Genomic DNA, 21,367 nt, shown 5'->3' with positions numbered 1-21,367 from the left:
AGAGCTCTGGGGAAAAAGCCTCTGTGATTTGCTAAATGTCATTTGTCTCCTTGTTCAGTAAGGAATCCTTGACTGAAAGAAGGTGGTGTCCATCCAACACTGTAGAGTAATACGGAATAAATACATCATTTTCCTGCTTGGATGCTGTGGTGGAAATCTAAGCAAGGATATGGTCATGATGTTGACATGTATAATGGTTAATGAAAAGGCAGCGTGTTCATTGTGTTTGGAACTGGAACATTGCTTGGTATTGCTTCCACTGAATACAGAATAAATTACTCTGTGTGAATTGATGACGTCAAACCACAGGTGACAACAGTGAAGCGACTTGAGGCAGGATGTGGATAAGGAATACTGAAGGGAAATTGTGTGACCACAGTTCATACATTTCACTGGTTTCAAACCTGAGATTGTGAGGCTAGTGAAAATAATGAAGACACACAGCAGATAATTTTTCTACTGAAATCTGAGCTACGTAAGATTTTCACCCTTCTGACCACAGGAATGACAGACATTTGAAAAACATGGTTGAACATTTAGGTAAAGCATACTGAAAATCCACATCTGGTCAGCAGTCCAGACACTAACGTAAGTAACATATGGGTAGTGATTACTCTATAAAACCTCCAATGGAGTTTGAACATTTACAGCTTCTGGGGACATGAGTTTCAAGTGTACAGGGAAGATCATATTTAATAAACGAATGTGAGGTGTAACAGAGTGCTATTTTGAGCATTTTAGTGAGTATTTGCAATGTTCTGATGTATATGGTAAGGGAACCATATCTGTGCAAACTACAGAACTTGTCTTAAAGCACAGATGGGGCGAGATATGCCCTGGCCATCTCTTTTGTAGCAATCAGTCTACTTGTTTACTGACATGGGGAATCAGTAGGGAATGTACTCACAAAAAAAAATCCACAAAAGGTATAATTTTCACTACATTTGCTTTCTTCTCCCCCACCCTGAACTGCTATTATTGCGCCTTTTTGTATTCTTATTTTTGTCATGGAGATTTGGTTGTAAGAGGTAGTTTTGCATTACATAAACATCCAACTCATTTAGTGGGAGAGGTAGGACAGGATGCTGTTACCCTTAGAAAACTATTAAGTAACATCACTTTTCCCTACTATAATTTTTGTCAACTGACTGTGGACTCCAGTGGTCTGGTGGAAAAGAAACACCTGTTTTGTGCCATCCAAAGCTGTATGGCTCCTTTTGGAACTGCTTTATTGACTTTACTTTGTCTGGCAGAATTGGGCTTTGAAACCCTGTGGAGTGGAGCAGTGGCTGGTGACAACTACTCATCAGCACAGATCTGATGGCTAGCAGATTTCCCTGCTTCACCTGCAATCTATTTATGACTCCCAACAAATGTTTCTTCTGGTTTAGGCCAGTGGAAACCTCCTGGTCTCTATTTATAACCTATCCTTCCCAATTTACGCCCCCTTCTTTCTCCCATCTCCTCCTTCTGAGCATAAAGGAAGAAAATCAGAATCTCATCCGCGCTCGGTCAGCATATCAAAACTTCTGTTTCCTATGTTCAGCATTGTTCTCGATAAATCAAAGGCATAGCAGCAGCATTTGTCATGTAATGAAAATATGTGGTATTTTCTTAATTGTCTTTGTTGTGGCAGCACTGGTGGGCGTTGTTTGACTTGGTCTTCCAGAGAGTCCTTGGCTCTCACCAAGCTGCAGGCGACACCTGGGTTGGGTGAACAGCACCCTCCACCCCACTCCACAACTCATCTCCAGGGATAAGTAGCAGCATCACAAAGAGGTATTTATTCAGGTATTTAGTGGGGTCCAGCCAGCAGCAGAAATACATCAAAGGTAATCTTAGAGAAGGAACCTTTCTTTGCGGCTTTGTCTTTTTATATTCTGAAAGGTCATTTGTGAACCAACTGTGCCAAAATAGGCCTTTCCCCAGAAGTTTACTGTTGTTATTTTTTACTTTTTGATTACAGTAACTTGCTTATCCCCCAAACAGACTAAAGAACAATAAACAAATACAAAGGGAAAAGGAACAGCTCATCAATAACAAAGACCTGCGTTTTAAAGCTTTGAGAGTACTGACTCTTACATCTCACTCCAAGCAAAGCAGGAGTCCTGCAGAGAAAGGAATCTAAAAGATATGAAAATTATAAAGATAGTAAAAACAATGTTTGGTAGGGATATTTTAGCTTGGTGTGGAGAACTGAACTTTAAAGTGCAGCATACTGAGGAATGTGTTTTTCCCCCACTGTTGAATGTTGTGAAGTGCATAGGGAATTCTGTATTTCAACCCCTGTGAAATACTGTAACCTAGATGAATGCAGAAGGTCTGGCTTTCTCTTCAAGTTTAAATTTTGAAATCGAGCAGCTCAGGAGTGTTAATGTGGCTTAAAAAACTAAATGGCATCTAAACCTAATCCTTTGAAATCATATAAAAATAATCTCTTGCAAGAGGCAGCAATACAGTCCACAAATACAACTTATTTCTGCATTCTTCCTTTTTTCTTTCTTTTATTTTCTTTTATTTTTCTTTTTTTTTTTTTAATTTATTTTCAAACTCTGAGTACAAAGAAGACACCAACCACGGATACTGAAACTGTGCAATTTGTTGTAATTATATTCCCCCCCATAGATTTAATGAAGGACTTTTAAGTACAATTTATCTTTGATAAATAGTCCCTCTACACAGAATGTTTATTAGATTGACAGCAGAATACACTCTGCAAGCTTTTTTTCCTCGCCACTTATGACTCAGATGAATTTTAATAGGAGTAAAAAGCTTTTATTTGCACAGTAATTTCACTTAAGGATCATATCCTTCAGAAACTGGCAGACACTTGTATGTCTTGATTGCAAAACAGACACTCAAGAGTAAAGAAACACGCATAAGATGTTATTATTTGACTTGTCACACTGCTGCAATTCTATTTGCGGCTTATGTCACCGCTTCTCCTATGGGCACGGCCTGGCCTGTCCCCGCAGGCGGGAGCGTGTCCGTGTGTGTGGCACACGTGTGCCTGGCTCCTGGAGGCGCAGCATCCCCGAGCCAGCGCCTGGAGCCGGGACGGGCTTTCGGCATGGAGACAGCGCCGCTGCCGCGCTCCCAATTGCCGCCGTGGTGCCTGCGGGAGGCTCGGAGTCCAAGCTGCTTTCTGCCTACAAAATGGTGTGCTGCTCTCCCCCGGCAATTGTGGCGAGGCACACGGCTGGGAACGGGCCCCCGGATCTTTGGGTGCCACTTAGAGCGCCAGGGAACACTGCTGTGACAGTGTTTTGTGGCACTTAGCGGGGCGCGGGGGCACCATCGGTTCCTGCAACTACTGGCCTCTATTTCCGCCCAGGAGCGAGTATTTCTGAGCGAATGGCTGCGCTCTTCATCTCACCAAATATCGTCTGTCCACTCACCCTTTCTAAAGGATGATAATCCTCTGTTATATTGTTTGAATTCGGCTTTGAAAGCTGCATTTTAAAGATGTCACCGCAGAGTTAATGACCTTATGCGTGTATTTCTGAATACCTTGTTCTGCTTCCTACAGAAGCAGAAGGTAGATTCCCCCTTTACCTTCACCATAAGGATATCGGATTTTTTCTGTCCGCGTAAAAATGAAAAGTAAAGACATTTTATTGTTAATAAAACAATAGCTAATTGTTTTGGAGGAAAACATACTGTTCCAAGCAAGGTGTTGAACTTTACATCAGCAAAATACGTATTTGAATTGTAAATGCCGTCCGTCGGATGCTTATTATGGAAGACCTTTGTTTAAATTATTGATGAAGCGCGGTGCTGGCCCTCGCTCGCTGTGCCCTGGCGAGGCAGGAGTGTCACACAGAGACCTGCTGCCATCTACCGGCTCCGTGCGCTCCCTCCCGGCTGCTGGCCGGCCGTCTGGCCGTCTGTCCATCCGTCCCAGGGCAGGCAGCCCGCCAACTGATGGCGAGTTTTTTAAAAAAAAAACCTAAAAGCCCTGCCCGCCCCCCGCCCCAATCACTTCAGGCAACATTTATGTGCCTTCCGAAAGGTTCCGCTCAAAGGGATGCTCTGAGGGTCGTCATATTCTCCTCTGTTTTTAATTGCTATAAAGCATGCTAGAGAAAACAATACTTTCTCCAGATAGGTAGTGGCTGCTGAATAGGTTTTGTCGCAGATAAAGCATATTCAATACAGCAACCTTTGATTGTTCTGGTGATGCATGAAAAATCGGAATTGAAATTGAATTAATAGGTTTTAATTGCAAAATCTGAGTGAGCAAATTACTAACTTCAAATATTAAATAAATGGTAAAAAGAAATGTTTGAAAGGTAAACATAATGTTTAAAATCAGTCATGTCATTGAAAGTCTGGCAGACTTTCCCAAAAGGTCAGTTTCCAATTCATCAATGCACTGGAAAAGAATCTCTCAATATTCCTTATCCACCAAAGATAATGTGCAGCAAGCATAAGGGCATTTTTGTTTTTAAATTTGCATCTTCCCTCTCTACCCCCAATTTTAAAATGAGTCTGACATCTCTTCTACTGTACTTGATTCTTTGGTTTTACGTGCACTTCGCTGCAGACTGGGGTTGCATATTTTTTCTTTCTACATCCTGAAAATGAAACTCTGAATAAAGATTTCAGGCAGTGTTTTTTAGATACTCCTGTGAAGAACAGCTAACAGATGTATTACATAGAAACATGCCATGAAATAATGCAATGCAGGTTACTGACTGGAATTCACCAAGGTACAGTTTTCTAAACCAGTCCTCTTCCTATTCTTTAGTACAAATTGCAAATACTGACGAAGGTTGCTGCGGAGCTGAGCAAGTACATGCCAGAGAAAGCAGCAGAGGACACCTCCAGCATTTTGAGATCTCCCATGCCTGGAACAGTGGTGGCAGTTTCTGTCAAGCCTGGGGACATGGTAAGAAATGTGATCTATATATCTGCCTTTTCATTATATATCCCACAGAAATTTTGCCTTGGTGCAACTGAAACTACAGGTCACACTGTCTGGTGTGGGTTTTTGTTGTTGTTTTGGTTTGGTTTATTTTTGGTTGGTTTTTTTTAAATCACCTGTAGAGTAAAGTGTGCTGAAAGATGTGTGCTGCTTTTAGTTTGAATTATAAAAACTAATAAGGAAAACCAATTCAAATTAAACTGTCTTTAAAAGGAAAATATTCAGCCTGGTACAAGACCACAGCAGAAACTCAGAGATAGCTTGGTTTTGTATCCCAAATACCTTGAGGGGCAGGACAGGTACCAGGGAGAAAACTGTGAGTAAATGCACATAAGAGTGTGTGTGAGAGTCTCTGTGTGTGTGTGTGTGTGTGTGTGTCTGTCTGTCTGTCTGTCTATCTATCTATCTATCTATCTAAGCTGTTAGTGCTAGCAGGAAGAAATTGTTAGTTTTCTGCCCTGAAGTAATGAAAATATTACTAGGAAAAAACTAGGACAGATATTTGACTTTACCCTTTTTTTTCTTCTTCTTTTTCTTTTTTTTTTTTTTTTTTCTCTTGTTTTTTTTTAGAGAAGCCCTGTGTTATCATTTTGCAAGGCACATGAGTTGGGAATTCTGTGCTGGGAATTTCCAAGCTCATGTGGTAGTCTTCTTGTCTTGCAGAAGGAATAAACCTGCCATACAGAAGGGCAAGGGATTATACTGTTGCTGGTCTGGGGATTTCCAGTGCTCTGTATCTCACATTGAGCTGGAAACTAATTTTTGTTTAAAGTTGTGTTATAAACATTGACTCGAACTCAGCTTTATATGAAATTCTACCAAATTGTATCATATGTTATTTCTAAGGTCAAGGCCCTTATCTCTCATAACCATTGAAAACAAGGGAGTGATTACAGACACGGGAATATTTGAATCAGATTGTGCATATTCATTTTAAAGTACTGTTGTTAGTTATAAAGGATGCCATAAACATGTATATAGCACTTTGATACAGACAGAAGCTTCAGTCACAGGGTTCATAATTTATATCAATGAAAAATTTGCTTATATTTTGCTATGATACCGCCTTTGGTTTTAAAATATAGGTTGTTTCTGTCTGTATACAGTGAAAACAGGGTCATCATGTTAATATAAAAGATCTGTAGGAGCCAATGTTTGTAGTAATGAAATAAAGACGTTTCAGAGGAAACAGATCTAAATCAAGCTGGTAAGAAATTAGAAATTCTTTTAACTTAGCTTTCTTGTGATCTATACATGCACATACACAGTTTAGATACTTTAAAACAAAAGAACAGTATTCAAATAAAATTATTCTTTATGTCAGGACATGGACAGAGGAATCTGCTTTCTTTGTTTAGGGCAATACAAGTGGCTGAATGAGGGAGATCATAAGCAAATACTTTTCTTTTTGTGAAGAATTAAGGGAAACATTTTTAAGTCAAGGATTATGAGACTTTAAAGTTTTGTTTAATATTTATTTTTAAGAAGTTAATTCTAAATGTTACCAGTCTTCTTGCCCTGAAGAATAGTTCTTGTTGTCTTGAAGGAATACAATCAGTGGAGAAGGAGGCCAGAGCCTAAGGGATTTTAAGTAAATAAATAAATGAACCTCCCTCCACAAATCTACAAGTGGTGCTGTGCATCAGAGCACAAGTTGTTAAATAATGTGTGTGAGGTTTTTTTTTTCTCTCCTCCTCTCCTGCAGCTTTTTGCTGGAGGCACTGAGTGGCAGAGCATTTGAACAGCATAATCTATGTTCTGCTGACCTGAGCTTGTCATTGCTAATTGTGTGGCTTTAATTGCAAAAAACACATTTGCGTTATTGAAAAGGGTTTAACTTAAATCCTTCCTTTTCAGGACTAGTGTCAAAACGTTAAAAAAAAAGCGAGCCAGCGAGTGAGGGTAACATCAGCTATCGGCACTGAATAAGCAGTGGGATGGTGGGATTCAGATTACGCGTCTTGGCTGTCTGTCAGAAACCAGCTCACCCACTACAGCTGCTGAAGGCGTGATGGGCAGGAACTGTAGCTCCTTGATAAATACAGCTCTTTTTGTTGCACTGCTTGGGAAAAGTCTTAATTTCTTTAGTGCACTGGAGAAATGGGAATTTAAGCAGCTCCTGTTCTGTGTGTTTGCCACTGGGTTTGGCAGCTCAGATTTGTGCAGTGCGTGAAAACAGCACAGCTGAAAAACAGGAGAATGTGAGGGAGTTGTCTGTCCTTCCCCTCAGGTGTTGCTGCTGCTAGCAATAAAGCTGTCAGGTTATAGCTACTCTGAGACTGTTTGCCCTAAGCTGTGAGCTGTGTACTCCAGTGTTAGTGCAGCACAGTCCCTGTGCTCACAGAGACACTCTCAGAGCGGCCAGCAGCGCGGGGAGCTGAGCTGTCATCCCCCTCCTTCAGGTGTAACTTTACAAATGGTGAAAAAGCGCCTAGAGAGGGTCACCTCATCTTTGTCTGACTGGCCGTGCTTGCAAACTCGTGTTTATTGCCTAAGGTTCAGCTCCAGGGCATTGCGCCCGGTCAGGTAAAGCATATGGCGTTTGTTAGTCCCTCTCCACGTTTCCGTAGCCAAATGAGAGGGCTGTGCTGATCTCTGGGTTAGTTTTCCCCACTCGATGTGTCATTGTTTTTACTTGAAGCGTAGTGTTCTCCTTCGGCTGCTGTTGCTGAGAAATATTTTGATCTGATGAAGCCTGATAGAAGATTGCGAGAGCATCCTCTATCCAGCTGGCCTGATAAGCAGTTTTCAATTCATTTTTTGCCAAAAGATATTGCATGTGCAAGGAATTTATTTTCTTTTGTCTGTAAGATGATCTGTAGATTTTAGTAACACAGTGGGGAAGTGCTGTTTGTCATTTAGAGAGAAGCAGAACTTGTGATGCTGCCAATTTCTTTAGGTTTTTAGTTACTTTCTACTTTCTTTATTTTCCTTCATGTGATCAGAAGACTGTAATTAGTTGTCACTCAGTTATTCCTGGAAGCACAATGAAGGCACTCAGAAGCAGAAAGCAACATAAACAATGAAACAGAAATCTGGCTGACTAGAAAGAAGGTTAATATTATTTAGGGAAAGAAGATTTAAATTTAGATTACATTCCTCATGATAACACAGTCCCATTAATACAGGAAATATATCCCTTGTTGGGGAATGAGAGTGTTTGTGTATTTGTTTTCTAAGTAGCTGTTAATGATCATGTTCATTAGGATGAAATTTGGTTTTGGGAGAATGACTTTTTGGTCCCTCATTGTGCCATTGGGCCAGAGAAACCACTGGACTTCAAGAGTCCAGACAAGTAATTCACTCTGTTTTTGCTGACCCTGGTAGTGCACAGCAGGATTTTTATGCCAGAGTGCAGAGATGGCACTGCACATGGTTCCAATATCACTGCAGCTGCCACAAAGACAGCACCATAAAAACTACTAAAGCTGCACAAATTCCTTTATTTACTCAGAGGGCAGGATATGGGCGGGCACTTGACAATAATTCTTCTTTGTGTTGAGTTGTTTGGCGTGGTTTTTGTGCATGTAGGATTCTGTGCACTGAAAGTGCAGGAGTGGGGGAACATCTAGATCCTAATGGTTGCACAGGTAAAGCAATGTTGGTGTTCCTAAAGGAAACACATCCAAAGTGTTCTCAGTATTGATTCCAAATTTGTCCACAGAAACAAAGATCTTAGCTGTCCTAACTGCCTTGCAGCCTTTGCTATATTTTCACCTATGAACATAGTTTTTGCTTTTTCAGTTTTCTGTGTCTCAGGAATGCAAAGGTGTTTTTCTTTTAGCTGTATGTTTCTGCTGGTTATTTCCTCTTTTTAGTAACATTATCCAGGACAGGTGTGTTACTAAGCTAAGCATTGGTCAGTAAGCTAATGCCTAATAGCTGGCAGTCTAGATCACTTTAATGATTCCCCCTACCCTTGAATATGGAAAAGGAAAGCACCTCTGGGTAAACACCCCAGTATTACTGAGTCTTTGAGGACTACAGCTAAAGAAAGAGGACAATTAATTCTGGGTAAACACCCCAGTATTACTGAGTCTTTGAGGACTACAGCTAAAGAAAGAGGACAATTAATTATTTTCACCGAAGTTTCTAAATTTCCTCTCTTTCCAGTAGATTAAGATTACTCCAGGTTTTGGAAATTATCACCATTCAAGCAATTTTTTAAATGTACTTTTCTCATATAAAATTCCTTACGATTTCAGAATGATGCTAGTGTAGCCATGAGCATTAATACTGCATGGGATGAACTTTCTTCTACCAAAATGTCAGCTGTTAAATGTAGATGCTAATTGTCTCAGTAATTTCAAAACTGGGTAACTTGAAGGCTGCTTTTTTAGTTGTACAACTTACAAAAGACATTACTATGTTTCTACCTTTTAAAAGTAATTAAAGAAAAAAAGTTTTAAACTTCATTCCTCTTTCAGTTCAGCTGCATGCATTTTATTTTCAATTTCTCTTGTTATTCTTTAGAAGAATAGTTTTTAAAAAGACCTTTATTCATGATTTTCCATCTCACAAGCCCGGGAAGTTTTTGCTATGGGAAAAAATGTTTTGTTTGACCTCTACTGCTGAAATGCTCACGACTAAAAAAACAATACAAAGGAGCTTTCTAAATTCTGTTTGTCACTACTTCATTCATACATGTGAAAACAAAGGTGAAGTTTTAACATTACCTGTTGCCATCCATTGTTGCAGTTGTGTGTTGTTCAAAGCTGTATTTGCCATTCAGACCAGAAAACCTTTTTTTTTTAAAAAAAAAATCTCTTTTTTAATCTTATACTAACTGGAATTCATAGCAGAGGAACAACATCCAGGTTAAAACAGTAAAAACGTGTTTGCTTAAGTTCCACATTCTGTTTGGATAAATAGGGTATCAATAATTTAGTAAGATATTATTTAATTCAAATACTACTTTTCTCTAGTGTATGAACATTTTTTTCCTTTTGTTGTTTTTCCTTACCCTTTCCCTCCTTTCCTTGCTCTTGTTCTTCAGAGCAAATATAAACTCCACTTGTTAGTTGAAGGGAATTTGCAAACTTGACAAAATATGATAACAAACCTTACATAGCTTTTATGATTCTATGTATTTGACAATTTTCTTGGGGTTTATCTTTTAGGGGAAAAAAATCTGTGTTGGTAAACAGGAAGCGAAAACTTTTTCACAGTTGTATAATTTCCATAGTAAAACTGTTCAAATATTTTTCCATTCTTATTGCACATAGAAACACAAGTAATAGTTGTGATTACATTGAAAAAAAAATTAACTATAATAGTAGTTCATAATGTATTAATGTATTTTTTTTTTATATTTGACTTGAACTAAGATTTTATTATATATTTTCTGCAATTGCTCAGGCTGAGATTTGTGTTTGAATATGGTGTAATTAAGAAGGAAATCCTATTATGATGAGTTAGAAATAGTCAATATTTTTAGAGTTTCCTCCTAGGGGGAAAAATGCTACCAATCCTTTGAGTTGATTTCATGCAATTTTTAAAATTATTTTTGTGTCCTTTGCCTTTTCAAGTAATAAACAAGTTTTTAGCTGTTACTAAAAACGTTGATTGATACAGATTGGGCTGAGTTAGCAGAAGAATAGCCCCAGAAGTGCTCTGCCTGCATATCACTTCCCCAGCACCCTGGGATGGCAGAGACAGTTGGGGCAGTGTGTTTTGGATAAGTGGGAGTGCAATGACCAGTGCTGATTGCTGTCAGGGGGACATCAGTGCCCTTTAGTCAGAGGTCAGAAGATGTGGGATGTGCTGTGTTCAGATTCATTCGTTAAAGGAGTGTGGCAAAAAAAATTTAGTAATGATTTGTCAAATACTATTAATTGCTGCTAATTATATTTGCAGTTCCGTAGCTCTGGTTTCAAAGTTAATTTGGAAAGAAGAGAAAACTTGCACTAATTATTTTACATGGTAATGGACAATGCCAAGGAATTGCAATTGTTGCTCATCCAATTCCTCTTGATTTGTTTTCTTGTTGGATGCTGGCTGCCAGATTGCCAACAACTCAGAGAGAAAAAAAATCTGGGAAGGGAATGATAATAGCATGGACTAAGTTTGAAAAACAAACAAACAAACAAAATTCCCAGTATCTTCATAAATAGTGAATGCATACTTAATTCACTGCTCAGTGATTTTGCAGAAACATAAACAAGATGCATATTTGCAATTATTTTGCAGAAGGCTACGAGAAAGGATAACTCTCTTTCCTATGACACTAACTCGCATGGTCCCTTTTCACTTAAAAAGTTCAACAGGGACTTAAGCTGCAGTATGGTGGAAATTGTGAGTGATGTTTACTGGTGTCTTCCCAAAGATGAGGAAGGAGATACCAATAAAATACAACTCTCACTTCACTTTTAACCAAATCTAAGCTCCTATTTGCTTAGGGCTGTCATTGTTTTTTTTCTCCACTTCAGCTTCAAGAGCCTTAAAAATGTTACGCATCAGAGCACCTGTGTTCTAAATATAATGGTCTTAAAAATGTAATTGAGGGATTTTCACTTTTGTAGGCAAATCAGCAGGGTTGATATTGATCCGTCTTTTTAGGGAGCCACAGTGCACCAGAAGGTGATACTGTAGAGGGCCCCGTAAACCCTCGGAGCCTTCTGTCTAATTTGGCAGAAAAACACAGAATGTCGGACAACAAAAGAACGATCCGATTCCGTAAGAAATCTTCATCCCTCCCACCTCCTTTTCACAAGATAAAAAAAAGAGACTTAATTTTTTCAGCTGCACACAATGATTTGGTGCTCACTCTTGCATTGAAACAGTTGCTGTCAAAACAGGCAGGAAACAGTTTTCTTTTAATTGCTGAAATCATTCGGAAGTGCTTCATGCACGGCTTCTATACAGCAGATGCTGTGCATTAATTGGCCTGTGTAGGGCTGACCCAGGGTTCCTTGCAGCGGGCCCAATTTTAGGCAGAGGGTTTAAATAGCTTATTTCTTATTTTGTATAACCTGGCGTACATTATGAGCGCGCCTGCACGTGGAGTATTTCATGGTCTGCAGTTTCTAATGTCATGTGGGTTTCAAAACCTGTGCTTCTCTGGTAATGTACTAGCAGCAGGTAAGCTCTAAATACCATCCATCAGGAGCTAATTTTTTATCCAGATACTCCAATGACTGATGAACCTGTCTTTTGTATGAATGTTCAGCACAGGAGAAAGCCATATGCCCCTGGCACTGGTTCCTATGCATTCTTTACAGTTTGTAGGGAGGAGATTAAGGAAGAAAACAAACCCTTACATTTACATATCTTTCATTTATTTAGCAGTTAGCACTTTCTAAAATAGCTCTGGGGTTTTTTTGTGGGTTTTTTTTGTCTTTTTTTAAACAGTGAAAGGAGATTTAGGTCTTTTACAGCAATCTGACTACCACTACTCGTTTTCTTTATCAGGAATATTACTGCACACTCTTAATAGGGAACCTTGTTTTGCTACTCCCCGTCTGTTCAAAACAGACCTTAGCCCATTAGAAGGTCCTCCCTTGTGTGGGAAGACCACAGCTGTTACTGTAAATCTCATCCAGTAACTGTATCACCCCCATTTTGTGGCTCTGAAGGATGAAATTGAGAAATGGAATACTGTGCAGTCATCCTTTACATCTCCAATTTTAGGCCTTTGCACATCATTTTCATGCTTTTATTCCAAATCAAACAACATTAGTGAGCAACACCACTCTGTGCTAAATGTCTGGTGTCTAAGCAGCACCTACGATCTTTGTTTTTGGGGGGTTTAGGATTGGGAGGCAAGTTGGGGTTTTGTTGATAGCGGGTTTTTAGATATATTTTTTTATTATTATTATTATTATTATTAGTCACTCTTTTCTCTCCCTTCTTCCCCACCAAATCTTTCTCAGACCCCCCAGAGTTTGTCAGAAGCGGAAATCCAGATGGTAGTGAGGTGCCTAAGATGGAGGATGCTCTGTTACGCCTCCACAGAGGAAGTGGGAGCTCAGCACAGCTTACAAACACAACTTTAAAAAGGCTTCTGTTTCTTTAAATCCTTCTGAATAAAGTGGATCTAACTTCTTGTGAAGGATATTGGGGGCTTTAATCAGAAATAAGAAGTGGTTTAAATCATTAGCACAACAAAGCAAACTATAAGCTTGAAGATAAAAGTCTCAGGGGAAAGAGTCCTCTGAAAATAAATGGGACTTGATAGATTTCCATATCATTTATAACTTCCCTTAATTACACTTGGAAGACTTGCCAGTAAAACTGGAAAATTGGCAGCCTATATCCATTATAGTAATTTTGCCGACCATGGCAAGCAGCTGGCTTTACTGGATTTTATTTCCCATCACTCACAATTAATCATCAGCTGGAGATGTCTGAAACTCCTCAAAACGTAGCAATACTGTGTGACATTCAGGCCTCCTTAAAATGCTGAAATCTGCTGAGTAAATGGGCCGAGTTCCCCTTCCAGCGAACTCATTTTGGTGCGAGGCAGGCTGCCGGTTAATGAGTGCCACTTCGATAATCGGATGCGAATGTGAACCCTGACCTCATGTCAAAGGAGAGGACGCAGCAAGCTGGATAAAAGATCGGTGATTCAGATCTGCAAACTTTACACCAATTAGACAGAGAGCGGGGAAATACATCAGCGCCCATTGGGTTTATCAGAAAGACTTGTGGGGCTTGTGACCATTTTGTAAGCCTAACATGGGAGACGTCCTGTCACAATCATTAAGTCTTTATCCGATGACGCACAAAAGTCTGCAGAAAGTGTACCATATTCACAAAGATCCCGTGGTAGCAATGCCCTCGGGTGTGCGCCGTCTTTTCGTGCTCCCGAGCTTTAAAGAGCCCTATCTCTGAGTGGGGATAGTCTTTGTGGTCCTCACGTAGGTGCAATGAGAGCAGGTCGGCGTTGCTGCTTCTCACATTCTGCTTCCACCCCGTGGCGCGAGTTGCTTGGTTGGGAAATGACTGGAGACAGTTCCCTGTCCTCTCTGTAACCTTTTGGCCAGCAGAGAGAACAGCCACCGTGCAGTCCCTGAGTTACTCAAACAGCACCATTGACTGTTCCCAAATTCACATTACAATTGTTAGCAGCATCGAGATGTTAAGTACCCTCCTCCTCGAGAGTATTTTTTTTTTTTTCCCCCTTTCTCTTTTCTGTTTCTTTTTCCTTTTCACTCTCTGGAGAACAAAACTGAACAGCTACTTTGAACTGCACCGTGCAGAAATAAACTGCTAAAATACAGACTGCAGGTCTAGCAGTTAATCACTCATTTATTTTGATGTACTGAGCAACGTAAAGGTCGATTTGTCTGTAGTGTAACCCTGTGAAAAAGATACCTGGGATTAATTTATTTTAAGAAAAGGAGCCCTTTTACTTTACTTGGCTCAAATACATGAGCTTTTTTGTTTGATTTTAGTTGCCTGTTTTGACAGATTTGGGTCATCACTGAGACCTCTCTAAATGGAAATGTAAAGATGGTGGTTTTCACTGGTTTACCATCCACTGAAAGCAATAAATTATATGATGAAAATGCAGCATTAAAAATGGTCCAGATAAATCCTTAAATAAGTTAGCAAGAACTGGTACACATCTCCGTGGTTTTCATTTGGAGGCTAAATAACAGGCAAAAGGATATGTGCAATTATAGAGTGAAAGAAATTGGACAATGCCCAAAAGACTGAAAAAGAGGAAAGAGAGATACAAGTGCCTCATTTTAGGATTTGTCGCTTTTCAGCACAATGAGTGGAGCTGTAAAGGTTTAACATAAGAACAGTAATTAAACTTCTGTGCTTAAGTGACACTTGCACCAATTTTCAACAAATTGCACATCATCAGAAGTACTGACATGGCATTTTCACACGTGGTACCTGCTGAAAGCGCCTCCTTCCTTTCAAATTAGTAAGACTAGATGTTAACTGGATACTTGGGCTATAAATTTTGTGGGTCGAGGGGGTTATTTCCTTCCCAGTCACTGTGTCCTTTGTCATTAACCCAGCAGGCATTATATAAAACACAAAAACTTTATTTTTGAGAAAGAGGGGAAACTGAGAAGAAATTCAGATTAAGGGATATTTCCATCCCACAAACACTGACACTTCCTGCCATTTTAGCACCATACTTTAGATCTACTGGGACAGTTCTGTACTTTTCCCATAGATGTGTTTCCAGAACTCTGTTTAGATAATTGCTGACTGGTTCATTTGCACACCATCCTCCTGATGAAGCCCTGTCACAGTTAAAAGTAACTGCTCAAGGAGAGTTTCTTGTGGCCTTGTAATTAGGCCACCGAATTCAGATCTGTTGTCCTTAGCATCTCAATCTTCAGCAACCTCTAGAGGCCTGTGCTCTTGGCTCCCTGATAGCTGAGCTTAACCAGAGGGTGGCAAAGTTGTTTCTGAAATAAATATTTTAATAGTAGCATTATTTAAAAAAAACCCTCTTCCAACAAACTTTCTTGCCTGATTTTTTTTCCTTCTCTTTGAATCCAAAATTGATATTCATTGCTTCCTCATAATCTCAGAAATGTTTGGAAAGTTCAGAGCAGATGGAAGAAAAGTAATGAGGTGGGGAAAAGGAGAGGAGAAGAAGAAAGGAAAGGAAGAGTGAGCTGCTGGGACTAGGCTATGGGCAGAGCAGCAGGTGTGGAAGGAAGGAGACAAAAGACAGGGAAAGGGAATAGGAGGGAAATAACTGGGGACAAAGAACAAGTCTTTGATACTATTCACCAAATTGGACACCTGCTAACGACTTAAGTGCTTGCCTGAAGCTCAGGATGAAATTTCTGCAGCGTAAATGTTGGGTTTTGGTTAGTCTCTGTATCCAGTCAGTACACCATATTCCCAGAATAAATGCTTTCCATATTTACCCTCCAAAACCCTCTCATACTGTTGTTGCCAGTCTGTCGGAGAAAGGGTGTGTAAGCACCTTTTAATGTAATGGTTTTTGTTTTGTTTTGCTCAGAATTCATAGGCAGATACCAGTGCTTTTCAGTCAGTTAAGTGAAAAAAACAGCTTTACTTAAATTTTTGGAATGTTCTTCATGCAATGTACATTTGATCTCCACATCTGTCTGTTAGTATATTCCTCCAAAGTGGTACACACTTGTCCTTAAATATGTATTATTAGTTTTACATATAATTAGAGAAATATATCTATGTGTATATATGTGTGTATATAAACAAACATTTTGTTGGCACTGGCACATTTAACAGTGCATAAACCAGATTTCTGCAGGCTTCAGATTACCCTGTTTAATGAAACTTGGACATCAGAGTGAAAGCATCCCAAACTTGCTGGGGTAATGAGGGAATAGCAGACTCCACCTGCGAAAGAGCCCGGTAAAAAGACTTGAAGTGGGCACTTGGAACCAGGCATCCCATAGGAGTGTACAGGTCCTAAATCCTGGCATGTAGGTCCTGGCACCCTTCCTCTCTGGCTTGCATAGTCTTTGTGGAATGACCAGCTGATGGCTGGGTTCCACTGGGTAAATTCCAAATCCCGTTTTGCCTCTCGTGTTTAGGCAGCCTCCACAACCACTGCCAAGCCCTGAGTGGCAGTTTCCTCTGTGCAAGGTGGTCCAAGACATTGGAGGTAGGACCTGTCTGGGAGGCACAGGGAGCCCAGCAGAGCAGCCCAGTGGCTTCCTGGTGACCTTGAGCTTGCCCATGCCTATTGGGAGGACACAAACAAACAAGAAGAGGAAACCTCAGTGTTTCCTTTTAAGAGCTCTGAGCTGTGGTGAAAGTAATGCATTTGTCTCCATGGTGCCTCCCCTGTGGATGAGAGCTGGTGGCTCCTCAGTGATGTGCTCCTTACTGTCAGTCCAAAGTCATCAGCCACCATCAAAGGCTGCCACGTGCAGAGGTGTGACATTCTCCTCAGCATCAGCCCACTGGGTATTTATTGCTGGACCTTCCAGCCCAAGCTCCCCCAGCCAGCTGCCAAGGAACCTTTGGCTTCAGAATCAGTATGAGTATCTGTGGGCCCTGTGCCAGGGAAGCAAAGCAGAAGTTCCCCGGCCAAAAATGCACAAATTAAATTTTGCTCTGCACTTAATTGATGTAGATCTGTGGTGGTGTGAACTGTAGAATGTGGATGGATGGGATGGAAGAGAAGTCTTTCAAGTTTGCTTGGGGCGATAGTTTTAAGCAGGTGATTTTTTTTCCCCCTATTTTGCTGCCAGTTTTGTGATTGTCATTTCTGTTGTGACTGTGTAACTGGCTGACTTGACTTGTGTCTTGGAAGTCTTTATAGCATTTAATGAAATAATCCTTTTATTTTCCATAAGAATCGTCACACTTAGAACATTTCAAATCCTCTGCCCTCATTTTGTACTGCTTGAATTTCACCAGGTTTCAGAAGGTCAAGAGATTTGTGTAATTGAAGCAATGAAAATGCAGAACAGTATGATTGCTGCTAAAACAGGCAAGGTAAGCCACCTTAGGTCACTTAAAACCATATGCAACTTGTCAAACAGGATAGAATTTAAAAAGGAAAAAAGGAGGATTCTGGTTGTTAAGGAATTAAGTCTGATTGTTGTAAGTCTTTCAAAGTGAGGTGTCTTTAATTTTGTAACATTTGCATCTGCTGTGAATGCTGTTAAGTAGTTCCGAGCCTTAGATAGCACAGCAGGAAATAGTTTTACTGGCTTCAGAAATTCATGTAACTCTCTTTCTCCTAAGTGATTTGTTTTCTGTGATGTTACAATGCCAGATTGAATTGAAAGGTGTTGCAGACCATTTCTCCAAATTTCATCTTTCCAGAGAGCAACTGAAGAAAAGAGCTCTCTTTGCCAGTTAATTATTTAATGGCAAATAATTTGACATTTAAAAAAAAAACCACCTAGAACAAGAAATAGAAAGTGCTTTTGCAGGAGAGAAAAAAACATCAGTTTTTTTATTATTGTAACTGTTAAATATCAAGCCTAGATCTGCACATTTGTTAAGCTTTGCAAGGCTGTGCATTAGGCTGTCCTGCTTCTGAGGAATCAATGTTGCAGCCGTGGAGCTGGGACTTGGCTGCAGTGTAGGATGTGCCAAAACCAGCACTCTGGGCAGGGAACTGGTTAAGCTTATGTGACAAGGGCATGCCCTAAACCCCAGTTGGTCTGAGGACTGTCAGACCTCAAGTTGGGACTTCAGAGCATCCCTGTGTCAGATTATAATTCATAGCCTGAAAGCATCACCTAGACGTGGGGCCCAGATCCATCCTTTCCAATGGGAGAGCATAGTCTGGATCTGGATTATATATTCTCCTCTCTTGCATATTTCCTAACCTGCCCTGGCCCATCTCTGCCTGGGCCCAAGCCCCTCTGCTCTCTCTGAGGCACAAACACCAGGGCAGGAGCCCTCACCCTCATGGAGGCAGCAGGGAGCCTGAGCCTGCGGGCAGGGACGGGGTTTGCCCCTGGCAAGGTTCACTGAGATCTCAGGATGGCTCTCAATGCCAAGGACTGTTTGTGTGTTTACAAGAAAGGCTTTTTTGGCACAGCTCTAAAATTGTCACCGAGGCTGGGTCCCAGGACTTGCCTCTTCCAGTGCATCCAGTGCAAAACTGGGTCTCAAGAGAAAAAAGTACTGAGAGAAGGAGTATGTTCCTTTTGCTTTTGCTCTGACATTACCACTTCATTATTTTATTTCATGCATTAATTTCTATATAATTTATTTTCTCACTTGATTAATATTTCCAAGCCTTTAGTTTTTCATCTGCTGTTATTTAACCCCTTATTGCCGCTCTTTGCATCCACTGGTTTTAAGTCATATTTGTAATTAAAATGCCATTTCCTCTCCCACCTACCCCATCTATTTTTCACTTTATCCTTCCCTTTCCCACCAAGGTGTTCTGCAATCCAACGGTCTGTCATTACAATCCTGCTTGTACTTCTCCTAAAAATAAATATTTCCCACTTTCTCAGTACAGATGCCACAAAACTTGTGTTTGGTCCATTAATCCTCCAAGGTAGGATGTGAAAGGTGCACAGGCCATTCAGGGGGCTTCATGTGTGCATTGCAATGTCCCCTTGGCGAGCCCATTTTAATAGCAAGCACATTATTTGACCTTTAGAATGTTAAGAATTTGAATAAGTACAAAAGTTTAGGGCTGTGTAGAAATGAAGCTGCTAAACAGAATTCAGCCTGTTCTGCAGTGCAAAGTCATGGCTCTGAGTGCTAAAATAACTTGGCCTCTCCACAGGAATGGGATGTTTGGCACAGGCTGTTAGTCCATGTTTTGGTGCTTTGAAACTGTGTTTTGAAACTCAGTTCATTTGTCTTCAGCTGGAAGACATTCCCATTTTCATTCCTGACTTGAATTCCTTTTCAGTATCAAACCCCATCTTCCTGTTTGTAACTGTGAGAAAAGTGGCTTGTTTTTATCTACTTCAAGTTTACTCCAGCTGCAGGTGGTTTAAAAATAAGAGAAAGCTGGAGAGGAACTGGTGAGCCTCCTGTCTTCTACAGGACAGCTGTGCCTGGGTCAGGACAGGGAGCCGGCCCCGCTGCACGGCAGAAATCGCTGGGGAGTTTGAAACACCGGTTAGCTCTGATGTTTGCTGAACCTTGGCTTTGTAGGAAAAGAAAATCAAGGGGTAGAATGTTTTTCACTGCGCTTTCATCTCCTAGAAGATTGAGGCTCAGCGATTGGGTACACTGCCCAGCTACTCATTTAGGAATAAAGCCCTTGTTTGTACGTATCACGCTGTCTTTGCCCGTGCTCAGCATCATTTCTGGAGCAGTGCTGTGAGTGTGCCTGTACTACAGAGGCAGAGATCTGCTTACAGCTCACGTGGCTTTAGACTGTCAAACATGGATGTGGGCAATAGCGTGTCCATCACAGCCTGGTACTTGGGGTATGCTGTGCATTTCCTTCAGGAGCCCAGCGTAGTGTTTGGATGATTAAAATGAGCTATCTGCTGAACAAGGATTTGGGCATGTCAGCGTGAGCTCTGAATTAATACTGGAAGCAAACTATACAGCTTCAAATATTTTCTATTGCTTCATGTGCTGGAAGGGAATTCAAACACGTTGCAGCCTTTTATAGAGGAAATGAGGGACTAGTGTAAGATGTCAGTGTTTTAAAACTCAGAAATCTGCATGGGAGTATGTAATTCATCTACAGATACAGTTGCACTTATTTGACAGTGGTAGCCCATTGCCAAATTCAGTTATGTTAAAGGATCCCAATTCAGATTTGAATCATTTATCCCAGCTCTCTGGTGATTGAGAGAAACCCACTTCAATGGCTGCAGTTCCAAGATTCTGCTATGTTTGAAAACTGTAATTAAAGAAATGGTGGAATCTTTCATTGCAACGTCCCAGTATGAGTATTGAGGAATCAGCCTGTCCTCTATGTAAAACAAAAACAGCAGTGCAACCAGCTGAAAAAAGGTGCTTTTTAATTTTAAGAAGTGGCATCTCCATCTGACGTTCAGGTCCTCAAGCATCTCTGTTGCAAGCAAACCAGCTGATGGTAGGTGCCTGAATACCCTGATGGGGTTGGACACCATTTGTCAAGCACTGTTACACAGAGCTCAGCTGGGCTCTGAGCTCTGGCGGCCCTTGCAGCACAGGTGGCTCTGTGTCCCTGCGGTGTCCTCAGGCTGCACAGTGGCCATCACCCAGTGCGTGCAGACACAACGCTCTGTGCAATACAAGCCACGTCAGCCAAGCCATTTATTTCACCAGGCTCTCGAGGAAGGGTTTAAATTCTGCTCTTTCTGTACCCTAGGTGAAAGCTGTGCACTGCAAAGCTGGTGACACCGTTGGAGAAGAAGATCTGCTGGTGGAACTGGAATGAAAGCTTGCTTCCACACTGTTGAATTAACTAAGCCTTTATTATTCTTATCTGTAAAGTAACATTAAGACAATTCAACACAGAAAACGGACAGTACTATGCACGAGATTTTATACAGGCATATTTACTGTATCAGTGGTTAAGACAGCAAACACAGATGTTCAATCTTGGCAACAGATCCCAGATTTTTACTTCCAGAAATACTTGTACATAACCTTTGTAATGCTTTGATTTTTCAGGATCAAATAAAATCAATAAAATACCATTTCTGCTTTGAAACAGGAAAAGCCTCTTTTTAAAAAAAAAAAAAAGAAAACACAACAAAAGCCAAAAATCTGATTTGTCTTCTCCACAGCAATGTTCCTGGTTTGAGGCCCCAGCCAGGCTGTACAGAATGGCTGGCAAGAATGAAAAATTAACCAGTGAGCAAACTGAGCAGTTCTCGTTTACTCTGTATAAGTGCTGCACAAGTACCACCAATGGCTTAAATTCTGATCAGATTTATTTCAAATTAGGACATGCTTTTATCGAATTATTTATTAACAAATGATAAATTATTATACAATTATTTATTATATATTATAATTACTTATATATTATTGTATTTTAATGCTTTGTATAGATTAGTTTTAAATTACAGATTTGAGGCTTTATTTTGCTAGTGCAGATAT

The 21,367-nt window shown here is 40.5% G+C and overlaps 1 protein-coding gene across 9 annotated transcripts in view; it reads left to right on the top strand.

Moving 5' to 3' along the window:
- PCCA (propionyl-CoA carboxylase subunit alpha) overlaps positions 1–21,022 on the top strand; it is a 300,758-nt gene extending 279,736 nt beyond the window's left edge. For all 9 annotated transcript variants that reach the window (XM_086880805.1, XM_086880804.1, XM_086880807.1 and 6 more), the window contains 3 exons: positions 4,751–4,891; positions 17,258–17,335; positions 20,631–21,022. In XM_086880805.1, the coding sequence (XP_086736931.1) occupies positions 4,751–4,891; positions 17,258–17,335; positions 20,631–20,699 (288 nt within the window). In that variant the 3' untranslated portion in view covers positions 20,700–21,022. The remainder of the gene's footprint in view (positions 1–4,750; positions 4,892–17,257; positions 17,336–20,630) is intronic.
- Positions 21,023–21,367: the final 345 nt, after the last annotated feature.

This window comes from Cyanistes caeruleus, chromosome 3, assembly GCF_971803275.1.
Source record: "Cyanistes caeruleus chromosome 3, bCyaCae1.hap1.1, whole genome shotgun sequence".
Classification (NCBI taxonomy): Eukaryota; Metazoa; Chordata; class Aves; order Passeriformes; family Paridae; genus Cyanistes; species Cyanistes caeruleus.
This window is presented reverse-complemented; position numbering and strand designations above follow the sequence as displayed.